At 39.1% G+C, this 25,578-nt stretch overlaps 1 protein-coding gene across 2 annotated transcripts in view; it reads left to right on the top strand.

Annotated features, from left to right (window-relative positions):
• GPR158 (G protein-coupled receptor 158) overlaps window positions 1–24,801 on the top strand; it is a 203,835-nt gene extending 179,034 nt beyond the window's left edge. The window contains exons 7-12 of one of the 2 annotated variants that reach the window (XM_074900127.1): window positions 2,897–3,135; window positions 14,385–14,523; window positions 18,643–18,748; window positions 20,682–20,828; window positions 21,596–22,418; window positions 22,545–24,801. In XM_074900127.1, the coding sequence (XP_074756228.1) occupies window positions 2,897–3,135; window positions 14,385–14,523; window positions 18,643–18,748; window positions 20,682–20,828; window positions 21,596–22,418; window positions 22,545–23,050 (1,960 nt within the window). In that variant the 3' untranslated portion in view covers window positions 23,051–24,801. Of the gene's footprint in view, window positions 1–2,896; window positions 3,136–14,384; window positions 14,524–18,642; window positions 18,749–20,681; window positions 20,829–21,595 lie in introns of both variants that reach the window. The other variant, XM_074900126.1, reaches the window with a different exon arrangement.
• Window positions 24,802–25,578: the final 777 nt, after the last annotated feature.

The following is a 25,578-nucleotide window of genomic DNA, read 5'->3' as shown; positions in this document are numbered from 1 at the left end:
TCAATAGCTAGTTCAACCCAATATATAGATATAGAACAGTGTGGAAAAAGGGAACTGAGCATTGTCTACCCAGAACTCAGGGCAGGGACTTCAATCAAGAACTCCCCAGTTTTCTGATGGAGGGTACCAGTCATCAGACAATACATGTTTGCTAAGGCAATTTGGTCTCATATTGCAGTGATTCAACTTTCTATGGTAAAGTTTGATAGTTTATGAGTCAGAGGTACAGGAAGGAGAATGATCCGCCAGCCTGGTGAGTAGGCATGCTCTTGGGAGGGGAAACTCCAGGGCACTTCGCTCTGCTTTGATACATGTGCAGTAATACGTAGGAGATGAGAAGAGACAGAGCTCATCGGCCAGTGTTGAAGTGGTATGCAATGCGGGTTTGGATTCACGTTGCAACTCCGAAGCTTGCGTTTTGGTTGAGTACTTTATGCCACAGCCTCTGGAAAGGAGATTTTCAACACTGCAAATATAACTCAGCTTTCCTTACAGCTTCTCAGAAAAAGAATTTTTGAAAACAAAAGTGTAAAGGTTGGATTACCTGTAGGACTGTAGGTCCAAGGAAGAAATAGTGGTGGTGGTGGACAGTTCTATTTGTGAAAAAGATGAGAAAAAAAGAAGGGGGTTTGACTACTGTACTGCAAAATGTGGTGGGTTTTTTTTACTGTACTTAGATCAATAGTGCAACAGTTGCCCACCTTAGAAAGCTGTCTCACAATCAGCAGTTCGTGAACTAGTATAGAAAAAACTGTAATGGGTCCTGCCTTCTTATGTCTAGAAAAGGTTCACATGTTGGCTTTCAGTAGAATCACCAAGAATTGACTTTGGAGGACCAAAATACAAAGAAGAAAAAAATTTTCTAATGGTTCTTAGCTGGTTCATATGATTTCTCTAATTCTTAAACCTCCATAAACATGTATGATGAGATTTTTCTCAAAAGGCAAAGCATAGCTGTGAAAAGATGGTGTTTTCCAGTTCACTACAAAAAGAAATACCTTTTCCTTCCCTTCAGAGAAGCTAAGTATTGATCAGCATTCATAACAGGGAGGAGGAAAGCCCTTGCTTACTTATTTTTAGTGTTCTAAAAACAAGGATTTACCAGTGCTGCCCTGGAACAGTAGTGCTGTGGCTGAGCAATGCAGAGGGAAGTCACCTGCCTTGCCTCTATGGAGCTTTCTGTCTATCCTGCCTGAAGTCTTTGGGAAGCTGCTTCCAACATAAAACACTTAGCATCTGTAAAAGGAGAGCAGAACATCCATCAAACATGGAAAGATCAAAAACTGTGACTCCCTGTGGAGTAACTGTTGGGAGGGAAACAGCTGAATAATGTTGAACATATTAAGATCTCTGACTTCACCTAATGCACACTGTGAAGGCTGTGTTTGTAGTCAAACGATGATTCATTTTTATGGATGTGGAAAAGTTTTTGTGCTTCTGCCTTAAAAGACACTGCTCTATTATTTGTTTGAGAGGCAATGCCAGTTGCCTCTGCCTTCTCTTAGACAAATATAAGCATAAATATTAATCTGGAGAGTGATTTTTTTATTTTTTTTTTCTGAAAAGGTGAGCCAGGCTGTGGAACAGCTTGGGAGGTGTCTTGCTGCTTGGTACACTGACAAGACTTGAGAACTGACAAGGGCATTTAAAAACTCAACTTTCTGAAAAAATTCAAGTTCCCTTAATCTCAGTGATAATTTGTCCTTTCATGGATATCAAGAGTATTCACTGGACATGCTCATGATCAGGAATCAGAAACCACCATGGTTTTGAGGACAAAATCACTGGAACAGCTCACCTCTTCACTGTGAAAGGCTCCTCACCCCAATCTCTAAAACAGCCGTTAAACTTCAGCCCATCCTCTTCTAAAGGGTTGGGTACATGAAGACTTTTATGATAGCCTTTCCTCACTGCCCAGCCTTGGCAGCTTGTCAGGGTCAAGGCAGGAGCACTGCAGTGGCAGCCCCTGCAGCCTCCTTTTCTCATAGGAAAACACTAGGAGAAGGTTAGGTGCTTCTGACAGATCCTGTGCTGCAGGCAACACAAAGAGATATTCTGTGCTATGTGAAGAGTCAAACTACTCCCTCTTCCTGAAGTAATTTCCTCAAATTTTGGTTGTCCTCATGCTCCCAACAGTGCCTTTTTCTGCTTTAGCAGGTGGTGATGGGTAGAAAATGCAGGTGATATTTCCTTGAACAGTTCTTGGCAGGACTAAACCTAACCTAACAGTAAGTGCAAATATTTTTAAAGTGAGTGTTACATATTCAGAGGCTGTTACATGGTATATGTCCCTGACATATGATGTGGCTTTTCTTGTGACGGTTCTCTCTCAGCTCAGAAAACATGTTGTTGCATCTAAACAAGTCAGAAACAACTTAATTAACATAAAGTGCCTTCCTCAATTTTTTTCTCCGAGGAGTAGGTTACTGGCTCAGAAGGATCAAGCCCAATGGGAAAATTATCCAAGAACTGCTAACTTTCTCTCTGAAAATAGCATGATTGGGAATAAACAGACAGACAGCATCAAAATGAAATCTCACATGTGGTTGCTATGTTATGGAAATGACCTTCCCTTTTTCAAAACCAGAAGTCTTCCTCTGAGAGCTGGAAGGTACAAACCAGCTTGACAACACAGCATGTGAATGCATATCTCTAACATAAGCATAGCTGATATTTTCTATTATTGCTGCATAGCACTCTCTAGGCAGCAATCAATTGCATTTAAATACGGTGAATATGAAAATAATAATGTTCCAGATTTCAGTCTTGTGCATACCGTCAGGGGAAAGAATGTTGATAATTTTTTTAAATAATATGATAATGAAATAAAATGAAAATCTAATTCCTGTGACACTGCTAGTGTTCTTCTGAATTCTGCACTGTCTGAATTTTTCAGGGTTTTGAAGGTATTCCTGTCCCGAACTGCTCAGCGTATTCCATACATGACAGGTGGGCGAGTGATGAGGATGCTGGCTGTTATTCTACTGATAGTCTTTTGGTTTCTTGTTGGCTGGACTTCTGCAATAACCCAAAATTTGGAGCGAAACATTCCACTCATTGGACAAGGGCAAACATCTGACCACCTGATCTTCAATATGTGCCTCATAGACCGCTGGGATTACATGATGGCTGTTGGTATGTTACTTTTCTAGTTTATCTTTAATTTCTAAAATGAAGCTTGGTTGCCTTTCATTTTTCTTCTTTTAGAATATCCTAAAGTTTTGACAGACTGCCTAATATCATGTGAAAAACTTCTAGGGAAATAAAATACTGGCATCTATGTTTTTTAAATGGGCTGAGACCTAAAGCATATTTAAAATATACTGACATGACTTTCAAAGGTTTGTAACTTGGACTGGAGTTAAAAAGTGATGGGTGCTCAAGAAATTTCATCTTTGAATGTGGAACGTATCTAGCTCTTCTACACTATTGAAGTGAGAAATTGTGGCTAGATTAACGAAGGCTTCTTGCTTCTGCTCCACAGAACTGGGCAGACCTCTCATGTGTGAGGGGGCAAAGGACTTGCATGACCACTCATTCATAACCTTGCAGAGATTAATATCAAAGTAATGGGAATAGGAAATGCACATCAAATGTCCCTGCTTAATGTGTTTGTAAGATGTGCTCTCAGTGCTTGGGATAGGCAGGAGCTAAAACATGACAAGCTGCAGAACTGTTATCAAGGAGAAAAAGGACTCATTTTTGTTTCTGTAATTTTATAACAAACAGTGGACTCCCCATGCCAGGGTTCAGTTATACAGTATAATGTGCTTCCTTCTGATGGTCAGACAGCTTTGGTGCTTCTGCACACCTAGAGCCATTGTTTCTAGTACAGCCCAGGTGTGCCAACAGCTATGTCAAATACACTAGTGTTTTGAAATCTGAAATAAATTCTTACCTTTCTGCCCTTTACCTGCTTCCTCCATGGATATTGCACTGACAGAGCTCTGCTGCTGAGAATTAGGGAGAGGTAATGGTGGCTCCTCCTCATGAGAGTGCAGATGAGATGGATAGAAGCAGCCTGGGGGTATGAGTGTTTTCTCTGAAAGTGGTGTACAGAAAACCACTGCATGGTAATGCACAGCAGTTTTAAAGAGCAAAACACTTCTGCCAGCTTCACCAAGGACTTTCAGTGGCTCTAAGGTGCCCCTGTGCTCTGTTCTTCTCTCCTTTGTTTGGGATCTCAGAGGCAGTCAGTCACAGTGGTACCCCATGTGTCAATATGCTCACTGGTAAACCAGCAGAGGGGAGTATAAAGGAGCATGTTTTGAAATGCATCTCGACTTGGGCCCTTTTGGAGAGGTATACTGATAAAATACAACTATACTTTGCAGTAATGGAATATGACTATCAACAGACATGTTGTAAAATTAATAACAAAAATAATTAAATTTGGAACACTTGATGATGTCATCTGCACTAACCCATTTTGCATCAAAACTACTACATTTCACAGCCAGTAATACAGTGTAGTTTTAATAAAACTTCAATAGTGATGGTTGTTGCATAATGGCAAACAAATGTTTTCATTCTCTGGATTTTGTAGCTGTGATAGTGTAGCAGTTAACAATTAAGATTTTAATACCTAATTATGATCAATAGTCCCTTTTCGTTAAGAAATAGCATAAGCTGCTGTCTGCCTAGTGTTGGAAAAAAGCAGGATGATTATTTAAGGCATATTTACATTTAGAGGGGTTTTAAATGTTTTTTCAAAATACACTCAAAAGCAGTACAGGCAAAGCCAACTCCTGAGCCTGAATGAAATTGGGCAGAATTTCTTATATTCAGTCATTTTCCCTTCTTACCCAAACTACGTTATAAGCAAAGTTATGTTTGTGCAAGTCTTCAGTAAACTATGCAGCCACATTAGTGATACCGGGAGATGTACACCTACAAGTCTGTACTAACAAGTGTGTGTCTATATATATATTTTTTTTTATATGTGTGTGTCTGTGTATGGGTGTGTATATGCACTTGAAGATTTTTATTGTTAATAGCAGTCTGAAAAGCTTATAGCCAGTAGGAATCAGTTCCAAAATCAGATAATTCATCTCAGAGATAACATCAGGAGAAATAACCCAGAAAAGCAGAACCCCTTTTATTCCTGTAATTGACTGGGAGCAGCCTTGCAAAAGATTCCATGTGACAAACTAATTGATAGATTATGGTATTTGATTTAAAATGATAAAATAAAAATTCTGAATGATAATCTATGAAAAGTTGGTTATTTCATTTAATTTAGTCAGGCCCAGTATTTTATGTAAAACTAGTGAGTGTTTTGAAATATATTCTGTCACCTGTAGCCCTTGCTGGAATACATCCCTGTTTCACTCAGCTATCAATGCTTTACTGAAATGCAGAGAGGGAATTTTCAAGGTCACAGATTAGTGAATTGAGAATTAACAAGGCTGTTAGAAAGTCATAATGAGATGAATCCTTTATGCTACCCGAGATTATTGGAGTTTGGATTTATGAAGCATTTTCCATACTAATCATGCTACTTAGGCTCTATCTCTGGAGACTTTTATTGCAGTGAATGTTTTATATTTACATTTCCATTAAGTTTAAGAGGATGCTGTCTGTGAGAGAAGCAGGGACTTAGAAAGGTTGTCACCATTTCTAGCATTGCCTCTGTACTCTGTGATATGCTGATGAGAAAAATTAGCATTCAGTAAATCTTATTTTTATCTACATAACATAATGTAAGTTAATATGCATTTTCCTTGAGGTGGGATACTTGTGGGTATCTTATTTGTTACTTGCCTAGATTCTTTTATTTCCTTGGTATTCATTTGTGCATCACTTTCAAGGTTGGGGCGTCTGTCTCATTGACAAGCCATGGCACGCTTGACAATCTGAGATTTTAGAGAAAGACCTGAGGGCTTGAAAACGCTCACCCACAAAGACTTTTTCCTATTGCCAGAATATATTCTATACCTCTACCTGTCACAGCCAGATTTCAAGTTAGAAAAAAAAACAAGCGATAAACTTTTGCTGTCTAAGGGCTCACAGTGTCACAAATCAAACTATTTTTCTTTATCGTGAGGGAAGAATCCTGTAAGTGAAACAGATATCAGCACAGGATTTAAAAGAACTTCCCAGAAACCGAAAAAAAGGCAAAATAGTAAGTCTAATGAACAAAGCCCCAGACAGGAGAGAAAGGCAGGCAGAGATATAAACATGCATGCACAAGCCCAAAAAAAGAAGCAGATGTGAAATGTTGGCAGGTGGATGGTCCTGACTTCAGCCAGGTTTCACCCAGCATGGATAGGACTTGAACTGTAGCTTTTAAAAATCCCCCCATGCATTCTGTGTGTGGTTTTCAACGCCTTATTTAAAGCAGAAGTGAATGACAGATATTAACTGAGCACAGGGAGGTATTTTTCCCCAGCACCTGATTGATTCCTGACGGACAGGAGCTGTGCTGCTCCCACGCAGCTGGCCTGAGCTGCTGCCATAGCCCACTAATCAGTGGGTCATGCTTTGGGTCTTGGGCATCAAGAGGATTTCAAACATGAGGCTGCATCATGATTACTGCATGCCCTCAGCCAGGAAAAGGAACAAAGTGAGTATTTCAGACTGTTCCCAAAAGAACTCCCTCTCACAGTTCATTTGTTGATATTTAACGTATATAATCTTTGCATCTAAAGAGGGCGTGAGGTGCCAGGACAGGCTCTGACAGATTGGGCATTAAGACTGCCTGTACAGTTTTGAGCTAGAGCATTTTAATACAGCCTTACAAGGCCCTTTATTAAATTTTCTACAGGCCCTCTGCTGCATTCAGTGAATGAGTGATTATTATTTCTTTTTGTTATCCCCATTTGATATGGCCCTATGCCATGTTCGGGGGGTGTTGTTCAGAGAATGCAATGAATAAAGAACTGTTCGTTTCCAAATGGGCATTTTTAAGCCATGTTCTCCGTAGCATCGGTGCACAAAGATTAAAGCCAAAATTGTCAACAGTAGCTATCCATTTTGAGTGTCTGTCTTGAGACATCTAGGGACTGGTTTTTCAGAGTACTGTTTATAGCCTCCTCTGTGTGGAAAGCACAACCAGGAGGCACTTGTTAGAATTCAGCACTGATGAGGATCTGGCTTCAGTTCTCACATTAGATACTCAGAAAATGTATCATGTAAAAATAGTGATCACTTGTGAAAAGCTTACTCTAAGTTATAAGTCCATGGCTGTATCAAATGTTTGCAGCAGAAATAGGAAAAGAATCCTGTTTTAGGAAGGAGCCTTCAGCTCCGTCCCCTTCCTGCTTGTAACCCACTTCTCCCACCACCACGTACATCTCTTTCGCAGTCTGCATCACAACACTGTGTGCAGTTTATGTCCCTCATCTCTAGGATATGGTAGATCTGGAAAAGGTATGGGCAAGAGCAACAAAGATGATAAGTGGTGCTGGAACCCCCCGGTTGAGCAGTTTGAGTTGCATTACCTGCTAAGGAAACCTTATTTGAGTTGCCTTAGCCACATGTCTATGTATTCGTAAATGCTGTATTCGGAGGCTTCTGCAAGCCATCTGTGGGAGGAGATGGCTTTGGGAGAGGCTGAAAGATGCTCTGACTTCCTCTTGTCTTTTCACCATCCTTTTTGGAATCCACTTCTTTTACTGCTTCAAGTCTTTGCAGCCTTCAGGTACTTTGGATGCCATTGGCATTTGCTTGCATCCTCTTTGAGATGTGAGAGAAGAGGTCCCACGCTCAGCTTGCTTTCATATGCCAGTGGTAGATCTTTCTGATCCTGTTTTCCCTCTTTCACCCACACACAAGTGGAGAGGATGATGGGGAACATGGAGACAGAAGAGTGGCCCGATTACTTTAGTAACAACAGTGGGCTATGGAAGGAATGAGGCAGGACAGCTCATCTGTGTAGAGGAATGAATAAAATGTATATGGGCTAACAGAAATGCAGAAATGAGGGGAGTTCCTAGAGATTGTAGACATGAGTGCTGATGTCTGTTCCATGCCGTGAGACTCCTAAGCATGTTGCTCATACTCAAATCAGTGGATACATCTCCATTGCCAGCAAAAGCCATCTCTAGGTCACGCTCAAGCCATGGGGCCCACAGACCATGGGTCAGCATGTCCACTGCATTACTTTGGGTGGACCTGCAAGGCAGTCTTCTGGCTGTGCGGGGGATGGTGTGTGCTGTGCTCCCCACTAGCCTCTGGACCCTTGCTCTTCTTTCTCAGCCTCGCACAGCCACAGGCCATGGAAGTTCTGATAGAAAAAAAAATTCAGGATTTGGCACCATTAATTCTTTCTCCACACATAGGTCTCTGTATTGCTGTACCTAGCTAATTAAAATGATGCTGAGATATGGTGAGAGGCACAGACAAACCTCTGGTAATTCATAATTTGCTAGGAATAACTAAACACTAGAGACTTTACACACCTAATCACAGTTCAATGAAATATATGAAAATCCTTTCCGTTGCAGAAAAAAATTTCTCCTATGACATGGTGCAACTCTCCAGGTGGGAGATTGGACGCAGTGAGGCAGAAAGAGGCTGTGCTGGCTGGCAACACAAGAGCAATTGAGGACACAAATTTTTTTCCTATTTTAAAATGGTGCATGCTCAGCTCCAGCTGGCACCCTGAGTGAATGAATGGATGGAAGAACCATGCTTCCAGATCCATCGCTTACTTCATTTCAGTAAAGGAGATTTAAAATGTACACATTGGTCTGATTAAATGAAGTGTGATGGAAAAGTAGATGAGTTGTAGCAGTGTTATGGATGTAAGTAGAGTTGTAATCAGTAATTTGTGTCCAAAACCTGAAGAAAAAATGGTGTAACCGTTGGAACAGTGCTGTTTTGCCAGCAGTGCAAAGTTCAGAATGCCAGATTAATTTAGTCAAGTCACAACTGTAGTGGTCTTTCGCTTATTAGTGTAAGGAAAGGACGTGGAGCATGTCACTCTCTCTGGAGAATGGTGCTCTGTTCTTGGCCTACAATGATGCTTTTTAGGCAAATGAGTGTGGTCAGACATCATACAGAGTCATAAAAATGGGCTTTAATCCCTCAGGGGGTGTCTTCTTTTAGCAGATAACTTTTGGACAGCAGAGTGCAAGCAAGCGTGGGGATGGTATCCTGGCTCCAGGGAGCCCCTTTCAGCAGCTCTCACCCACAGCCATCTCCACTGAGAGGCCAGCCTGAAGAAACACAAGAAAAAGGCATTTCTGTCAGGGTAGGAGGGCTGAGAAGCAACCAGGACAGCCTGAAATAATTCACTTTCCTTTCCCAACCATGGCGGGAAGGAAACTCACAGTTTAGGATTTAAGCTCTTCACAAATATGGGTGAATTTATTTCCGCTGTCATCTTGCAGTGACAGGGTGGCATTATCCCCATTTTACACAGCCAGAGCTGAGGCACAATAAGATTAGGGTTATATGGTCCATTTAATCTGGTGCCTATTTTGCAGTGCCTTTGGCTGAATGACAGAGCTTAGTCAAATCTATATATAACAAGTTATGTATGGTCTCACTGGCTACAAATACAGCCCAGTGTGCTTAGTTCTGCTGCAAATCGCAGCAAAAATGCCTAGGTTGGCACCCACATAGCAAGAGAATGCTCTCTGTGATCATCTCTGCAAAGTTTGTCTTGCACAGGAGCTTGAGGTACAAAGTTAGTATTCAGTTGTGCATGTGCACGAGACCCCTTTTTTTTCCCCTGCAGTCTTTTCTGTCATTCACTAGACATCTAAATGTCATTTGCAACAAATTACAGAGTTTTCTTCACTAACCAACCTTAATTTATCGCTGGAATTGCTCTGTCACATGCATTAAATGAGTTTGGTCACTTAAGAAATGTTAACCGAAGACTATATATGCAAAAGAAAGCAAGGCTGCATATGTGATATTTTTATTTCAGTGCTGTCCAAGCTTTGCTGTAGAAGTAAGGATGAAGTACTTTCCTAAGGCCTCTAAGAAGAGTTGGCGTGTAAGCCATGTTCAAAAATCCAGCTTCACATTTCTTGATTTTTCATGTTTCTTTATATGATCTTTGCTTTTCTGAATTCCTTTTTTCTTACCTCTCCTGAAGTTGTGCCCTTATTGGCTTTACTCCATTTGTCATCTGTGGGTGTTCTCTTCCTCTACCCACAGTAAGGAAGGTAAGTGTAAGGAGGCTCCCAATGACTTTTCCAAATCTTGAAAGGGAGGAAAGTGACTTTGATCACTGCTTTCAGTTCATCATATCTTGCTCTGCAGTACTGTGCTGTCAGGCAAAGTACAGACATCTGCAGAGCAGGCAATGAGAGAGGATATGGATTAAGGCAGAAATTTACTTGTGCTGGGGGCTGGACAGGCAGGAGCAAGTCAGTCTGCATTCGCTGTGCTGTGCAAGGCATGACACAACTCGGCTAAAGAAAATGTCATAGACACTGTCTCTGGACACAGCTTTGCCATGTACTGGCTTTAATTATGAAAGAATAATTTGCAACACAGATGACTGCGTGCTTAGCAAAACCTAGTAAGTATACTAACCCAGATCTTCTGAGGAAGTTTGATTAGTAATACCAACCTGGAGTCTGTCCTTTTCTATAGAGCAGATACATATCGCAAACAGTGAACATATATCATTGTCCTTCATTATCAGACAATGCAGAATATGAGCAGTGGCCTTAACACATCCCAAGTGAGCAATCATAGTGCGCACTTAGCTGTAACAGGCTGGTGGCATTGGGCACGAGTCTGGTCCAGTGTATTGGATGGCCAAGCTAAATCTTCCAAAATCCTTCATTTTCTAAAAACATGATGGGCATTGCAAACAAAAGGAACAATCATGGTTTTTAAACACCAAAGACTATAACTAAGCAGGTTGATTAGATCGTGCAAAGACCAGATAAAAGGTTATGTGGATAAGAAATAGGTAGTGACTCGGAAGAGAGATATTTAAAGATTAATTCATTTGTGCACATGACATATTGAGGTCACATTACATTTTCATCTCTTACCTTCCATTCATATCTACATCCATTTATGCCTTTAAAGCAATTGTGCCTATCGGAGATTTGCACCCAAAATCTGAATGACTGGTTTGGACAGTTACAGAGTAGCTACTGCAAGTTCTTTCAGAGCTCTTTTATTGGGGGTTTTTTTTGACTTTACATTTTCTGTCCAGATAGCTGTTGACAGTTCTCTCTCCTCAAACTTTCCATCATTTTTCAGAATGGGAAAAGAAGGTATTTCTTGTTCTTGTGCTTAATATGTAAAATGGGCTAATTTATAAGCCTTATAATAATTCATACTTAAAGGAACAAGATCATGTGCTTTGAGTTTGGTCTTGATAGGTTTGCAATATGCTAAGACATTCCTTTAGTGATCTGGAAGTCACTCTTCTACACCAGGCTTTTAGTGGAAAATTATTCAGCAAGCCAAATAGAAATTTCATACCGCAGCTCACAGATTTTAATCACTAAAAATATTTGGTGCAAAACAGTCACTAGTGTGCCATAGACAGAACTAATAACACCTCAGAGATGAGTGGTACATAAAAACTATGCTGCATGGTGGCCAGATGTGCTCTGTTATCTATCTATCTATCTCTCTCTCTCTCTCTCTCTCTCTCTCTCTATCTCTCTCTCTATCTCTCTCTCTGTCTATTTGAACTTAGTTATACCTGTGTTTTTCATCAGTATAATAAATACATTAATTATGCCACCTTATTTTATATTGAGAAACCAAAAAGGCTGTATAAAAAACCAATACAACAAAATTTTATAACACCTTCAGTTTTGTTACAAATTGAACTAATAGTCTGTAGCTAATTTTATGAACTTGATTTCCCCCCTTCAAACTTAGAGCAGGTTTTTTTTCTTCTAAAAATGAGCAAAATTTGGCCCACACTCTTTAGTTTAAGTAGGAACACCTTCAGCACGTGGAGTTTTATACGTGTATTTTCATCCCATTAAAAAGCCAAACTTTTTCAAACTCTCAGCCTCTATTAGCACTTGTAACTGATTGTTTCAGTCAGTAAGAGTCTTGGGATTCTTCTCACTTCAGTTGAGGACAAGAAAGAAGAATGGACCATGGATACTTTCATAGAGTATGCCTGTTATTTTACCGCTAACTCATCTATTCAGTTTTGCTGCTAATGTTGGATTATTTACTGCAGGGGGACTTTGGAAAAGGCAAAATGAGAGTAAGTAGGCTCTCTGGCACATTCTGGGGAATATTTTCTGAATTGTATTAATAAGAAGAGTTTCCATAGAACATAGGACAGTAAGATACAGTGATTTGGCTTTAGCAACCTAATTCTAACCATTCTCTCCTTTTCAATTTCTTCTAAAACAGTAGGGAACAATTAAAGCAATAAATTACTGTGCTTTGAAGAGCAATACATTCCAGTGCCATGATTCTGCATATGTGAGGCATGTGTACTTAAAGGGAAAAGCTGCTAACGTTTGTAAAAAAGCCTTTAATCTTACTTCATTGAAGCAAAATTTGTATTGCACTTGCTCAGAGAAGACTTCAGGAGCAAGATGGTTTGGTAGGTCATTCCTGTGTAGGTGTTTTTAAGAAAGCAGAGTAACAGTCTTCACTGGTAGCATAGCTAATTGAAGTAGCAGCCAGTTTGCCCAAGCAGTGAGTGTGTGGGGGATGTGGGGAAGACATACCTGCATAGGTACTTTTCTAGAGCTCAAAACCAGACTGGAACACATAATCTCAGAAGATTCATACCATGCTTTTTTCATATTGAGACTCAGTAAGGTCTCAAGTCAAATTATTACTTAGTCAAAAGGTTTATTATTGTTGGGAATTTGGTGAGGAAGAAGACAAAAATAGTAGCATTCGTGGATTATGCCTTTTCAGAGATTTGTTTTTATGTAACTGGTAAAACTGCAGGGTTTATTACAATAAGTTCTAGTAAAAATTATGGTCTTAAAGCTAGGCCATTTATTTTTGATAAAAGTAAGACACATGCAAAGTGTTGTTCAAACTGAGCCCTTATCAGAGCACATTTTCATTTTATCCAGACTTGTCCCTTACTGATTTTAGCTGAGATTCACAGCAAAATCTGAAGTTTTGAAATGCTATAACAACATAATATACGGTTTAGGTTATAGATTATAGGATAATCTACAGCAGTTATGGACTATTAAAAGTGGAGGAACCAGAGGACCTATTCTCATGAGAGAATTCTCATCAGTGCAGTTGTTTTATTTCAATCTGTTGCTAATGGCAGGGTTCACAAGCATTTGTGTCCTTATCCAAACCCAACCAATAATGATTTGCTGCTTACTACCATAGGGTGATGTCACTGATCTCCAGCTCTAGGTACAGTATAATAACATGTATTGGGGAGGGGGAAAAAAACCCAAAAAGGTATGAAAAAGAACTAATTTTCTATTGTACTACATTTAACTGTAGTTTTTACTGCAAAAACTCAACAAGGCAAAAGCAGTGTATGATCAACGGGATCACACTCAATTTCTGAAGCTGGTCCAGAGCAGTGCTGGCATAACAGTCTAACATGAAACTGCATGTTACTGGATAACTCTCAAATGCTTCCAACCAGCTTCAACCCAGACTGCAAGGCAAGAGAGACAGGCACTAGCTCTACTCATAGCTAGGTGGCAGAGCTATGGGTTTTTTTTCTGGAAGGGGAATTTTTTCAGGATGTGTATGAAATAATTTAATTTGTATCGAAATAAAAATTATGTCACAGCAGACTTCCCACTGGAAAGCTGAGTATTGCTGGGTGCAGATGAGTTAGCTCTAACAGGATTGTGTAAGCCGATCCTGACCCTTTACTCCTTTTCCTTTCTTCCTTTACTCATTTTTCTCCTCACAGAGAGAAACATTTCATTCATTATAATTACTTAGACCCTCATGAATGGCTCATCATATTATGGGCATCAGCAGAATTAACTATCATGGACATAGGAAATTTTTTTTAGTCCAAAATATTTTGTTATATCCAAGTTATGAACCTTTGAAATGAAACTGTTGTCTTAAACAGCTAGTAGTCTAGTAGTAGCATCGGTCTCTTCCTCTTTAACAACAACCAGAACCACAAATAAAAATACTTGTTATTTTAAGTGATATCAAACTTACGTAGTACCAATTTGAAAAGCAAGCAAGACGTTATTAGACATTGTCTTAAAGTTTGTCAGTTGAAAAACTGAAACACCATAAATGCAAAGGAAAAAATGTTCTGGAAAAAAAGAAGCATGTAAAATTAAAACTAAATATATCATATACAGTGAAGGTATCTGAGAGTTTGAATGCCTATGTGTGTACATATATACATGTATGAGCATATATTGTCTTTGCATAGATACGCATACAGAAGATACTGTAGTACTTCAAATTTGCTTCCTTTTTCACCTATAAAACTAATTGTAAATTATTTCTTTTTGTTCTTCTCACAGCTGAATTTTTATTCCTCTTGTGGGGTGTTTATCTCTGCTATGCAGTGCGGACAGTCCCATCAGCATTTCATGAGCCACGTTATATGGCTGTTGCAGTTCACAATGAGCTCATTATCTCTGCTATATTCCATACAATTAGGTAAGTGATCTGTAGATCTAGTAATTAACTGTTTATCTTTCAGGTTTCATATGGTGCAACTTAAAATGGATGAATGGGTTATGATGCATAACGGAAGGTCTCATAAATATTTAATTCTGCAAATTAAGTGATAACCAAACTTAAAAATGCTCCCATAGGTTTTAACAATATGTACAATCAACGTGTTAATTGTTTAATTAGGGGTTTTTTTTTCGGTATAGCTAGCTGATATGTTCTTGGATCAAAGTTCAGAATATATGATAAATTAGATATAGCAAAACTACTGTCTGTCTTCAGTCATCTACATACTGGTCATTGGTTTGTATCCCTAGAAATACATCAGGTAAGAATGTTGGTTTATATTAAATTTTCCTGGATGTGTAACAGATTGGTGAGCTGCAGCTCTGTCTTAAGATAATTATACTGGTTGTGCATAAAAAAATTGTTATGCATATGATGCTGTAACAGTAATATAAAGCACATGTTTCTTACAAAGTTTATAATGAGCTCTACATTTCATACTTGTAAATTATTTTGTAGTAACAAATAAGTAAGGGCCTCTGCCAGAGCTACATGAAAATTGCTATATATGCCTTTCCTGCTGAGTACCCTGTAAAAATGAGTTGGTCCTAGAAAATTCAAAATAGCAAGATAACATGAATTTCATCTCATCCTGTAAGAGATTCTTACGACTTTCTTATGACATTCTCATGCCTTCCTTTGCTTCCTGACAGACCTTACCTACTAAGATTTTTATTTTTTTTAACATCGCCCCATTGACAGTCTTCAAATACTCTTTTCTGTTCCTTGGTCTGTCTTGGAACTCACGTTTCTCTCTGCCTTCTTGATGTTTGCTTACATGAGGCATGATTTTTTCTGAGTAAACATCAGCAAAGCAAATCTTTCATCTCTATTCCTTCCAGGTGCTCTTTTTCCCTCATCATTGTTATAAAGTTTGCTGCGCTTTTCAGGCTTGCAACTCTTTGTTTCCTTCACCTTCTAACCCCATATCTCAACATGCACGTACTCTCAAAATCTTGTTCTTTACTGCCTAACACACACATCTGCAGAAATAATGTTTAAAATCTGTTTGTGATGGAAGCATTTTTCATTTCATTCCCAATAGATATAAAATTCAGTTATAATACTTTTGAATATAACCAATATGACAGCTTCTCAGTCAAAATTTCCCCCCATTAATTAATGTTCCTAAACCGTTTTTGGGGCCATGTTAGAGGATACAGTTCAGTGCACTGGGAGAGCTATTATGTGGGCTGCAAGTTTCTTTTAACAATAGGACGGGATGAAAGTAATCTTGGATTAAAGAGAGGGGGGAAGGAGAAAATGTAGCATTTTAATACAAGCCTGATGAAGGAGACACAAAAGGATTAGCTCTTTCGGTTTATCCTATTGAGGATCCTGTTCCTTCGGCCTAAGGTCTGCTGATTTTGTTCTTCCTTCTTTTTTAAAAAAATGTACTTTGCCTTCTGTCCGATACATGCTGGTTTATTGAAGAAATAGCATGTTCTATTTACAGATAGGAAGGCATAAAATGCACTGGAAGTACATGATCCCTCCTGAGATTATGTTCATTTCTATATACACAAATCTTAATCCAGTCTCTTTGAAGTTCACATTTCCTTTTTTTTTTTTTTTCCCTTCTGTCTTCCCTGCCAAGTTCTAGATGTAACTGAAAGAGCAGAAATGTAAGACTCAGATTTATATGACATATCTGAGTTGTCATGAAGTTGAAAGCACTGGAGCCTTGAAGGACACCTACTATTACAAGGCAGTCATGCAGTCTGAAAACTCCCAAAGCTCATATAAGATTCATGTGAGCACTAAATAAAACCTTCAACTGTTTGCATTTTGTTTTCCTTTAGAAGTATTATTCCCCTTTCAGAAACCGAGATTTCTTATCTTCAGATCAGCATAGCATTAAATTCCTGCATTGCACTTTCTTTTGTGTTACTGAGAAAAACAAAATTTATATGGAAAAATCTCATTCAAATAGAAACCCCACCTCTGCTAGGTCTGAATGGCTGCTACAAATGCTATTTTGCTTTCAGAAGTACGGTGTGGATACCTCAATCAATCAAGGTTTCATGCATAAAACAAGCAAAAAGCCTTCACAGGATTTGATGATTGCAGCTGTTAAGGGTTAGCCAAATCTGGTGGGCATCAGGACCTGGGAGCTTTCTCCTGTCTCTGATGGATGTGGCTGTTGCTGTTTCCATTTGCAGGCTTAGTGAGGCTGAGCACCTCCACTATGGCACAGTTACATGCAGCACATGGCTGGCCACATGGACCAGCACAGGTCCAACACATACCTGCCTGGTCTGGTTCCTCCTCTGCAGCTGATTGTGTTCCCTCATGAAACAAGGACATTACATTCACAGGTCCTTCAGATACAAGCACAGTCCTTAAGCCAGTCTAATACCCGCCTTTGGGTTTGGGGCTGAGACCTTGGGTCTTCCCAGATGTGGGTCTACCACGTGCTGGCTAGTCCAGCCTGAAGTTTCCTCATGAATTGCACATACACACATGCACAGCGCAGAGAGTGAGATCACATAGAAGAAGGATTTAATGAGAAGATAGTGCAGTGATCAGGTACAGGACTCAGTCAGTGACAACTTGCTTACATGTCACTAGCCCCTTTTATCACCCCTTCTTTCCATGCTTGCTCTTCCACTCTCTACCTTAGACTCTCTCTGTCCTTGTCTTCTCCCAAATAAACAACCCACCTCTCATTGCTCTTTTCCTGTTGGTCCCTGTTTTGCTACATCTGTACTCAAATTTGGTATTTCTGAGATCATTAGCTAGGTAATCACAGCCTTATATGCTGTTACTAATATGTTTACATCGGTACCGCTGACCTTGGAAGTTCTACTTATCCGAAGGCCCCCAGTGCTCCCTTCAGTTACCTGTTTCTCCATCTTTCAAATTACTCCATGTTAACCACCTGTGAAATACTGCCATCCCTCACAGCAGTGTCTGTAACTTTAGTTCACTTTTCACTGTTACTTGTTATACCTAGCAGTCTCTCATGTCATCTTCAATAGCTCTCATGTTGTGTTTGGTTAGTTAAACCTCAGGCCTGAGCCTTCTCGTATCCCTGCACACCTCAACAGCAACATCTCTGTAAGAAATGATTACAATATTTTATTGTGTTCATGAAACATTTAATTTACAAAGTATTAAACAAGAAATGATGACAGTATTATTATGGCATATAAGCCAGTGTTTCATACCAGACTATTTCTGTTAACAAAAGCTTCTGCAAAATGTGCATCTGTGGACTTGGATAAGTTGCAGATGTCATTTCTATCTGAATGATTTTTGTAAACCTGCAGATTACAAGCCAGTGGTATGTCCATTCATCCATCGCACTGCTTACCATTTCTCTATCTTTGGGAGCTCACTAAAGCAGATAAGCCAGGCATGCTCCAGCTAGCTTTAACTGCACCACTTGTTATACCACTCTTTTAGAAAGCTCAGCAAGGAATTGCTTCATTTGGGAGGTTCAGCCACCCTTTTCCAAGAATTTGCAAGGCTCTTTGGCCCTGCAGCATTGAGCTGGGCGGTCCTGCAATCAAGGCAATTTCTCTGTGCCCCACTAAAATGCATTTCAGTTCTCCCTTTGATGTTTTATCAGCTGCACTCTGTAGCTGTGATCTATGGACATCCTGTATTGAAGTGCACTGCAATTTATCATAGTACATGTGCTTACTTAACCTAAAATAATTCATTCAGATCCTTAATATATGTAAACTGCCATAACTCAGTTCAGGCCAAAGAAGTGTGACAGTGTAAACCATCCAAAAAAACCAAATAAATAGAGTGAAAATGATGGAATAAGCAATATCCTTTAAGGTCTGTTGTTTCTTTTTATATTGTGTTTTGGCTTGTTTTGTTGGTTGTTTTTTTCTGAGTTTTTTTGAAATTGTGGTGTATAAGTAAAGCGTGTGGGTGTCATTTTTAGTCTGTATGAAAGCAGTACAGAACAAAACCAGTTGTATTTGGCCTTCCAATGAAAAGAATCCTAAGGATTATTAAAAATGTTAAATCTAATGCACTGGAGAAAAGGCAGTGAATTGCAACCCTGAATTCTATTTTCAGATTCATTCTTGCTTCAAGACTTCAGTCTGACTGGATGCTGATGCTGTTCTTTGCACACACACACTTGACTGTGACAGTCACTGTTGGGCTACTTCTGATCCCTAAGGTATTTATGTCTCCTGTCTCTTTTTTATTTGGAAGATAAGTGTTGTCATGCAGAAGCAATGCTGTATAAAATTAGCAAGCAGCTGATAGAAAAGGAAGATGTAAAATTTGGTTATGTTACCTAAAAAACTGTGTATTTTTTTATTTTAAAAACTTTTAGACATTTTCAAAGACTCTTTCTTTCAGCTTTCAAAATTGCAGGGGTTTCAAGTACTTAAATTTTTGATGTGATTAATACAAGAAGGAAAGAATTCTGCCTAATGATGCTTACTTCAGGTATTTGGGTGACCATGCTGCGGCCAGAGTTAGCTGAGATCAGACAAAGAGTTAAGAGAAGGGGATGGAGAGACTGCTAAATAAAACTGGAATGAAGAGCTTGGACTAGCCATGAGATAGAAAGGTTCGGGTTTAAATCAGGTGGTTGTTACAGGCTGAAAAAGCAGAGCCCTTTGCAAGTCACAGCCTGGGACAGACGCTGCATACTGGGAGGAGACATGGCCCATGGTATGGAGCCAAGAGTGGTGCTGGGTAAGATGAGTGTGTGTAGGACACAAGAAGATGGAGGACGACAGGAGGCTGGGAAGAGAAGAGACAGAACTCTGAGCACTGCGGCACGCCTCCTGCCAGGCCTGGGTGTGAAGCGGCAATATGTCAGTCTCACCAGGGGCAGGAGAATCACAGGCAGCTCCACCTGTCTCTAGCAACAGGCCACGGAATTTGAATGGAGCTTTCTTCTTAGACAGTACTCCAGAAAAGTGAATGATTTAGTAATGGTTTTTAAAATGACCAATAATATTATTCAAAAGGTCAAGATTCAAAGAAAACAGTAAAGGTGAAAACTACATATGAAAGAAGAACATTGAGCAGTTTGAGTTGATACAATTTTCAGGTTAATGAAACTGCTATTTCTGTCTTTTGCCTATATGTCAGAACAGGATATGCTGATAACTGTCAAATATATGCACATTAAACTGTCCTAAGAAGGGGACACATTGATGCAGCCTTAGTACTGAATAACCTTATTTTATTTTGAATTACTTTTCTGGTCTTTAGCAATCGTCTTATTATTCTCTATTTTATATTCATATACTTTATTACATATCTTCAGAGATATCTTTCTAGACTAACCTAGAAAATTTGTTGACCTTTTTGAAGCTGACTCATAACTACTGATCAACATTTCCATTTTTAGCTTATTATATTTGTAACACTGCACAGACTTTTCCAGCACACCAAAGAATTCAGGGAATTAAGAAAAGATTCAGAATATTTAGTTCCATTCATAAAGTCCTGAGGCCAGGCGACTGTGTGGACAATAGTAACTAGAGATGAGCGAATCAAGATGAATAAAAAAATAGCTGATGACCTCTCTCCAACTCTTGATCAAAGCATTTGCTAAAACTTAGAGGAGAGAAATTAACTTGTCTCCTTTTTTATTTGTTTCCTTCTTCTTTTTTTCCCCCCCTTTTTTTTTTTGCCACTTCATCTCTTCCTTTTCAGGGTCAGGATCTAAACCGGGAGAATTACTTTCTGCAGAATCATTAAACTGTATGGTATATAAAATACAATCCTACAGTTTTAACAGCCTAATTGGAAATACTGGCTGGAAGTCTATGTCTGTACTAGCTTAATTTAAATGCAATTTAAAGAAGTTGAAATAAGCATCAAAATAAGTTTTTTTCTCTTATTCAAATCTCTAAGATCTATATAAGTTAAGCCATCATTAATAAGAGTTCCTTCCATACAATACTGATATTCTGTACAACACTACTTATGTCAACAATGCCTATAGCTAGTGTTTTGAGTTCAGAAAATTACATGAAATCCATAGAAGGATCATTGGCCATAAAACCTGTTGATGTAAACTCTTACGGTGATGCTGAAGTAAACTTTTGCACTGATGGCAACATCTTTTTTATGAATACTTATTGCAGTTTTCACATTCAAGCAATAACCCAAGAGATGATATAGCTACAGAAGCTTATGAGGATGAGCTTGATATGGGTCGATCTGGATCCTATCTGAACAGCAGTATCAATTCAGCCTGGAGTGAACATAGTTTGGATCCTGAAGATATTCGGGTATATATAACTCATTTAAATAGCATTTATTTTCAATAACACTTTTTCCTATGAATAAAGTCTGAATTGCATCCATTTGACTTTTTTTGCACGTATCAGCTGAAACGGGTCAGCTTAGGTCTCTCAGTGATGTGATATCAGGTCATATAAAATCTCATTAAAAATATTCACGAGTGTGAAGAGATGCTGCATTACTAGTTGTTGTAAAAGTCATCCTGGAGGCTAAAGAGGAGGAATCATCCACACCAAGAGCTGTTTATCAGTTTACATAGGTTCTTTGAATTATCTTGGAGAACAAACAGCATTTGGTGTCAGTGTGATTACTCATTTGTACATAACATATACATAACCATCTATAACTATATAGATAAAATTTTTAAAACACATGATTAACAGAAAAAAATACTTTATTCCTATCTTAGATGATAAAAAGGGCATATGTTCCCAAAATAAGGAATAGCTTTAGAGTTCAGCAGGAAGGCATACACCACAGCACTGTGAAATCTGAAACACAGCATGAATATATATGAATTGTGCGTGCTGTGTGATGCACAGCTGTGGAAGGTAACATGTTTGTGCATGAGAGTTGAACTTATTTTTAAAGTGGAAGAAAATGGGACTCAAGTTGATGGAGAAATATTCAAGAATTACAAAAAGCAATGAAATACATTTAACACCATTTTTAGAGCAATGGGTAACGCATTCATAGGCTGCTTGTTTGACTGTACTCTGTACATACTAGTTTTGCCATTCACTTTGCTTTGCAGGATGAATTGAAGAAACTATATGCCCAGCTTGAAATCTATAAAAGGAAAAAAATGATTGCTAATAACCCACATCTCCAGAAAAAAAGGTGCTCTAAAAAGGGCTTGGGGCGCTCAATAATGCGGCGTATTACAGAAATCCCTGAGACAGTCACCAGGCAGTGCTCCAGAGACGAGAAGGACCTGATGGAGCACAGTGCTGTGAAGAACACAGCCACACTGAGGAAAAACCCACAGGATTCCATGAGTTCTGCAAAGCCAAAAGAAGAGACTTTGAAAAACAGAGTCTTTTCCTTAAAAAAGTCCCACAGCACTTATGATCATGTTAGGGATCAAACAGAAGAACCGAATAGCTTAGCTAAAGAAAGCGCAGAAGTTATAGCTGCTGAAAATTCACTTCTGGACTCCTTGAATGGTAACAAATTAACCAAAAATGCTCCTGAAAAAGTTGAAGCTGTCTCCACTGAATCAGTCCCTCTGGTGTGCAAATCAGTAAGTGCACATAACTTAAGTGCTGAGAAGAAGCCTCTGCATCCAAGAACATCTGTGTTACAAAAATCCCTCAGTGTTATTGCTAGTGCCAAGGAAAAGACTCTGGGACTAACGGGTAAAACACAAAGTCTAGAAGAAAGCACTAAATCTCATAAATCTCAACAGAAGGGTAAGGAGGCCAGCAGAAAGCACTCAGCCTCCGATAAAGGGGAGCATAAGGATTCCCACCGGAAGAACTCTACCCACTCTGAGGAAACAAAGAAAACCCATAAATCTGGAATTATGAAACAGCAAAGGGTTAGTCAGACACCTGCAAATCCAGACACAGGCCCAGGTAAGTCTCTGCACAAGGACAATTTCGACATAGGAGAAGTTTGTCCTTGGGAGATATATGACCAAATTCCTGGTCCTGTGCCTTCTGACTCTAAAGTTCAAAAACATGTGTCTATTGCTTCCTCAGAGCCAGAGAAAAACCACCCTTTCCAGCCAAAGGGGAAGACTCATCATAAGCTGAAGACACCTGAGGGGAATCAACAGTCAAATCAAAAGAGCTCAGAGAAGGTGGAGGCAGCCACTCAGGAGACACAAGAGCAGCAGGTCTTTGAAAATGAGAAAAAACAGTTAAATTCCAAGTCTCAGGACTCCCCTGGGCTGAAGTGTGAGAATGTTAATAGATATACACCTAATACCTGTGCTGGGGAGCAGGAGGAGCTACCCCAGAAAGCAGCAGAAAAGGAAAACCTCAATAAATTGGCAGAACAGAAAAAAAATGCCTCTTCTGAGGGAAATGTGCTTTCATCTGACTCCCATAAGCCAAGTAGTTACTTACAGCAACCTTTAGCATCTCGAGCTGAAGTCTGCCCTTGGGAGTATGATACACCTGATTTACCAAATGCAGAAAGAAGTGTAGCTTTATCGAACACCTCTGCTATAAGTGCAAATAAAACAGCAACACCTCGAAAATAAGAGGCTTTTGGACTGAGGAGAGTAGCAACTTTGAGAAGAAAGACAACAGGAAAGACAGAGGGGACTTAGGCCAAAAGGTTTTGAAAATTCCTAAGGAGCATCACTTAAATCAAGGGAATCAGCACTTCAAATAAGTAGGAGTTAAGCAAAGTAAATTATCATTAATGTTGTTATTATTTATTTGTTGAGTGCCAACAATATGATTAGCAGTGCCCAGAATATGGTCCCTGCTCCAAGGATTTTACTGTGTCAATGAAAGAAATCTGACTTTGTGAAATCACTTCTCTTTTAAAGAAAAAAAATACGGTGGTAACAAACGCACAGTGTAGATCTTAACTGAATTATTTCTGAACGCCACAACTGGCTTTAACTTGCCCTTGGGACTTTAAAGATGCAGCAGAAGTAGGACACAGAAAATGTCCTGATGGCAAAAAGGGGTATCAATGAGCAGCTTATTAAAATGACGACTTTTCACCTTACATATTTAATCTAGATAGCACTGCTAACTCAATGCATCCCAAAAATACATTTTATATCATGATTGCTCTCATTTTCTTATTACTGTGTGTTTAAGTATATTGTTGTGTCTCATATTAAAGCATTCCAGATTGTATAATTTTTGCAAATAACTTTGATATTATGTGACACAACAACACATTTATGCAATCTGCAGATACTTTCTCCTAATTGCAAGTTAAAATACCTGCTGTATACTTTTTTGTTTATATATAGAATTGCAGTAATCTTTCACTAGCTATGGAAGCTGTAATTCATATCCAGAAATTCCTTTGGGCTTTGGAGATTCTTTTTTTTTCCTTTCCTGTGATTTATATAGTGATTTTTTTTTGTTTACTCTGTTATTTAAATTTATAGTTTGATACTGTATTATTCAGGGGTTTTATACGCGGTAAGTTATTTGTTATGCACTTCCCTGTTAATGCTCCTAGACTTTGTTAGTGGAAATTCAGTCGTCTTAGCTGCATATTCTGGTAAGTCTTAGGACAACTTATCTGTTGTTTGTTACTAATTGGAAAATATCATCTAACAAACCAGAATTTTTACTTTAAACATCGATGGTGATGATCTTGTTCAGTATTTCATACTGAGCATATCCTGCTAAGTAAGTCAAGCAAGGATGGCAACAAATATACCCCAGAAATGATCACCTGTTTTACTGAAACCAGACAACTCTGGGAAATATATTAGCTAGCTGATATAGAACAACAGTGTACTGTTTATCCCTGTTGGCAAGCCTCCAAAAATTGGTATTTTTAGTGAGAAGTCCAAAATACTACTCTTCTGCCATATAGGTAATTGTAAGAGATAGTGGGAATGGAAATGACGGCATCTCTCTCCCACTCTCCGAAATTCTTTGATTATTTTTAAAAATTTATTTATACATACATTTTCAGTAAAAGTTATTGTTTAATCCCGTGCTAATTTTCAGTAATAGCTGCAATCCTCATCATGCTTATGAGCTTAATTCATAGATGGCCCATTCACAGCTGAGTCTTAGTGATGGTTTACCATCAGGGCCTGAGGACATACTGTAAAGATTCTGAGGAGTATCACTAATATTAAGAAACCCTCAGCCATCTGAATGCAGTACCAGTAAAGTGCGGTTGACTAGAATTGGCTATACATACAGTACTCCAAAACAAAGACCGCTCAGTCCTAAAGAACTTGTTTTAATTTGAGAGAAGTGATGGGATTCAGTGAAAGAACAGGAAATTAGGATGATTGAATAGAATGTGTTGTTTAATATATATATAATATATATAAAAATAGATATTTATATATGTTTAATATATATATATAATGTCATATCTAATACACACATACACGTATGTAGTATAAACTGACTTTTGTGGCATCATAGAAAAAGTGGCTTAAGATAAAATGCAATGAGGAGAGGGACTTAAACAATGGGGAGGACTTTTTTTGTCCTTTGAAAAGGACAGGCGTCTGTGGGCATGTCTACAGTGACAGATCAAGGTGGATCTCATCTTCCTACTGACTCTGCTAAGCCCAAACCTGGAACGTGCTGACACCTGAGCCAGCTGGGGACAAGTCAGCTCAGGTCTCAGTGCTGTCTAAACACACTGGCCTTGCTCAGAAATTCTGCTCATTAGCTTCAGATTAAAGTGGCCAAACTGCCCCAAGCAACCTGGTTAGCCTTGATGGTGCTCAATTCCACCATGGGGACATGCTGACTTAAGTCTTTGCTACCCTGGGCTTGTCTGACTCTACCACCCCTCTTTTGTAGGGTGTAGTTATGGCCTAGGAGATCTGGTCTTTGCCTTCAACACACATCTTCTGGCCAGGACCCTTGCAACCCAGAATTCCTGTTCACCTGTGAAAGGGAGTCAGGCATCTGAGGCTGGGTGCTTTAGACATCTGTGCACCCACTTTGCACACACAGTGCCAGTGGCATCCTACATGCAGCCCAAACCCATCTCTTCAATTAGTGTGAAAAAGAAACAAAGTTTAGACCCAGTGTGCCCAGATTGTCCCTTCCCAGTCCTTTC

The sequence above is a fragment of the Athene noctua genome, chromosome 2 (genome assembly GCF_965140245.1).
Source record: "Athene noctua chromosome 2, bAthNoc1.hap1.1, whole genome shotgun sequence".
Lineage (NCBI taxonomy): Eukaryota > Metazoa > Chordata > Aves > Strigiformes > Strigidae > Athene > Athene noctua.
This window is presented reverse-complemented; position numbering and strand designations above follow the sequence as displayed.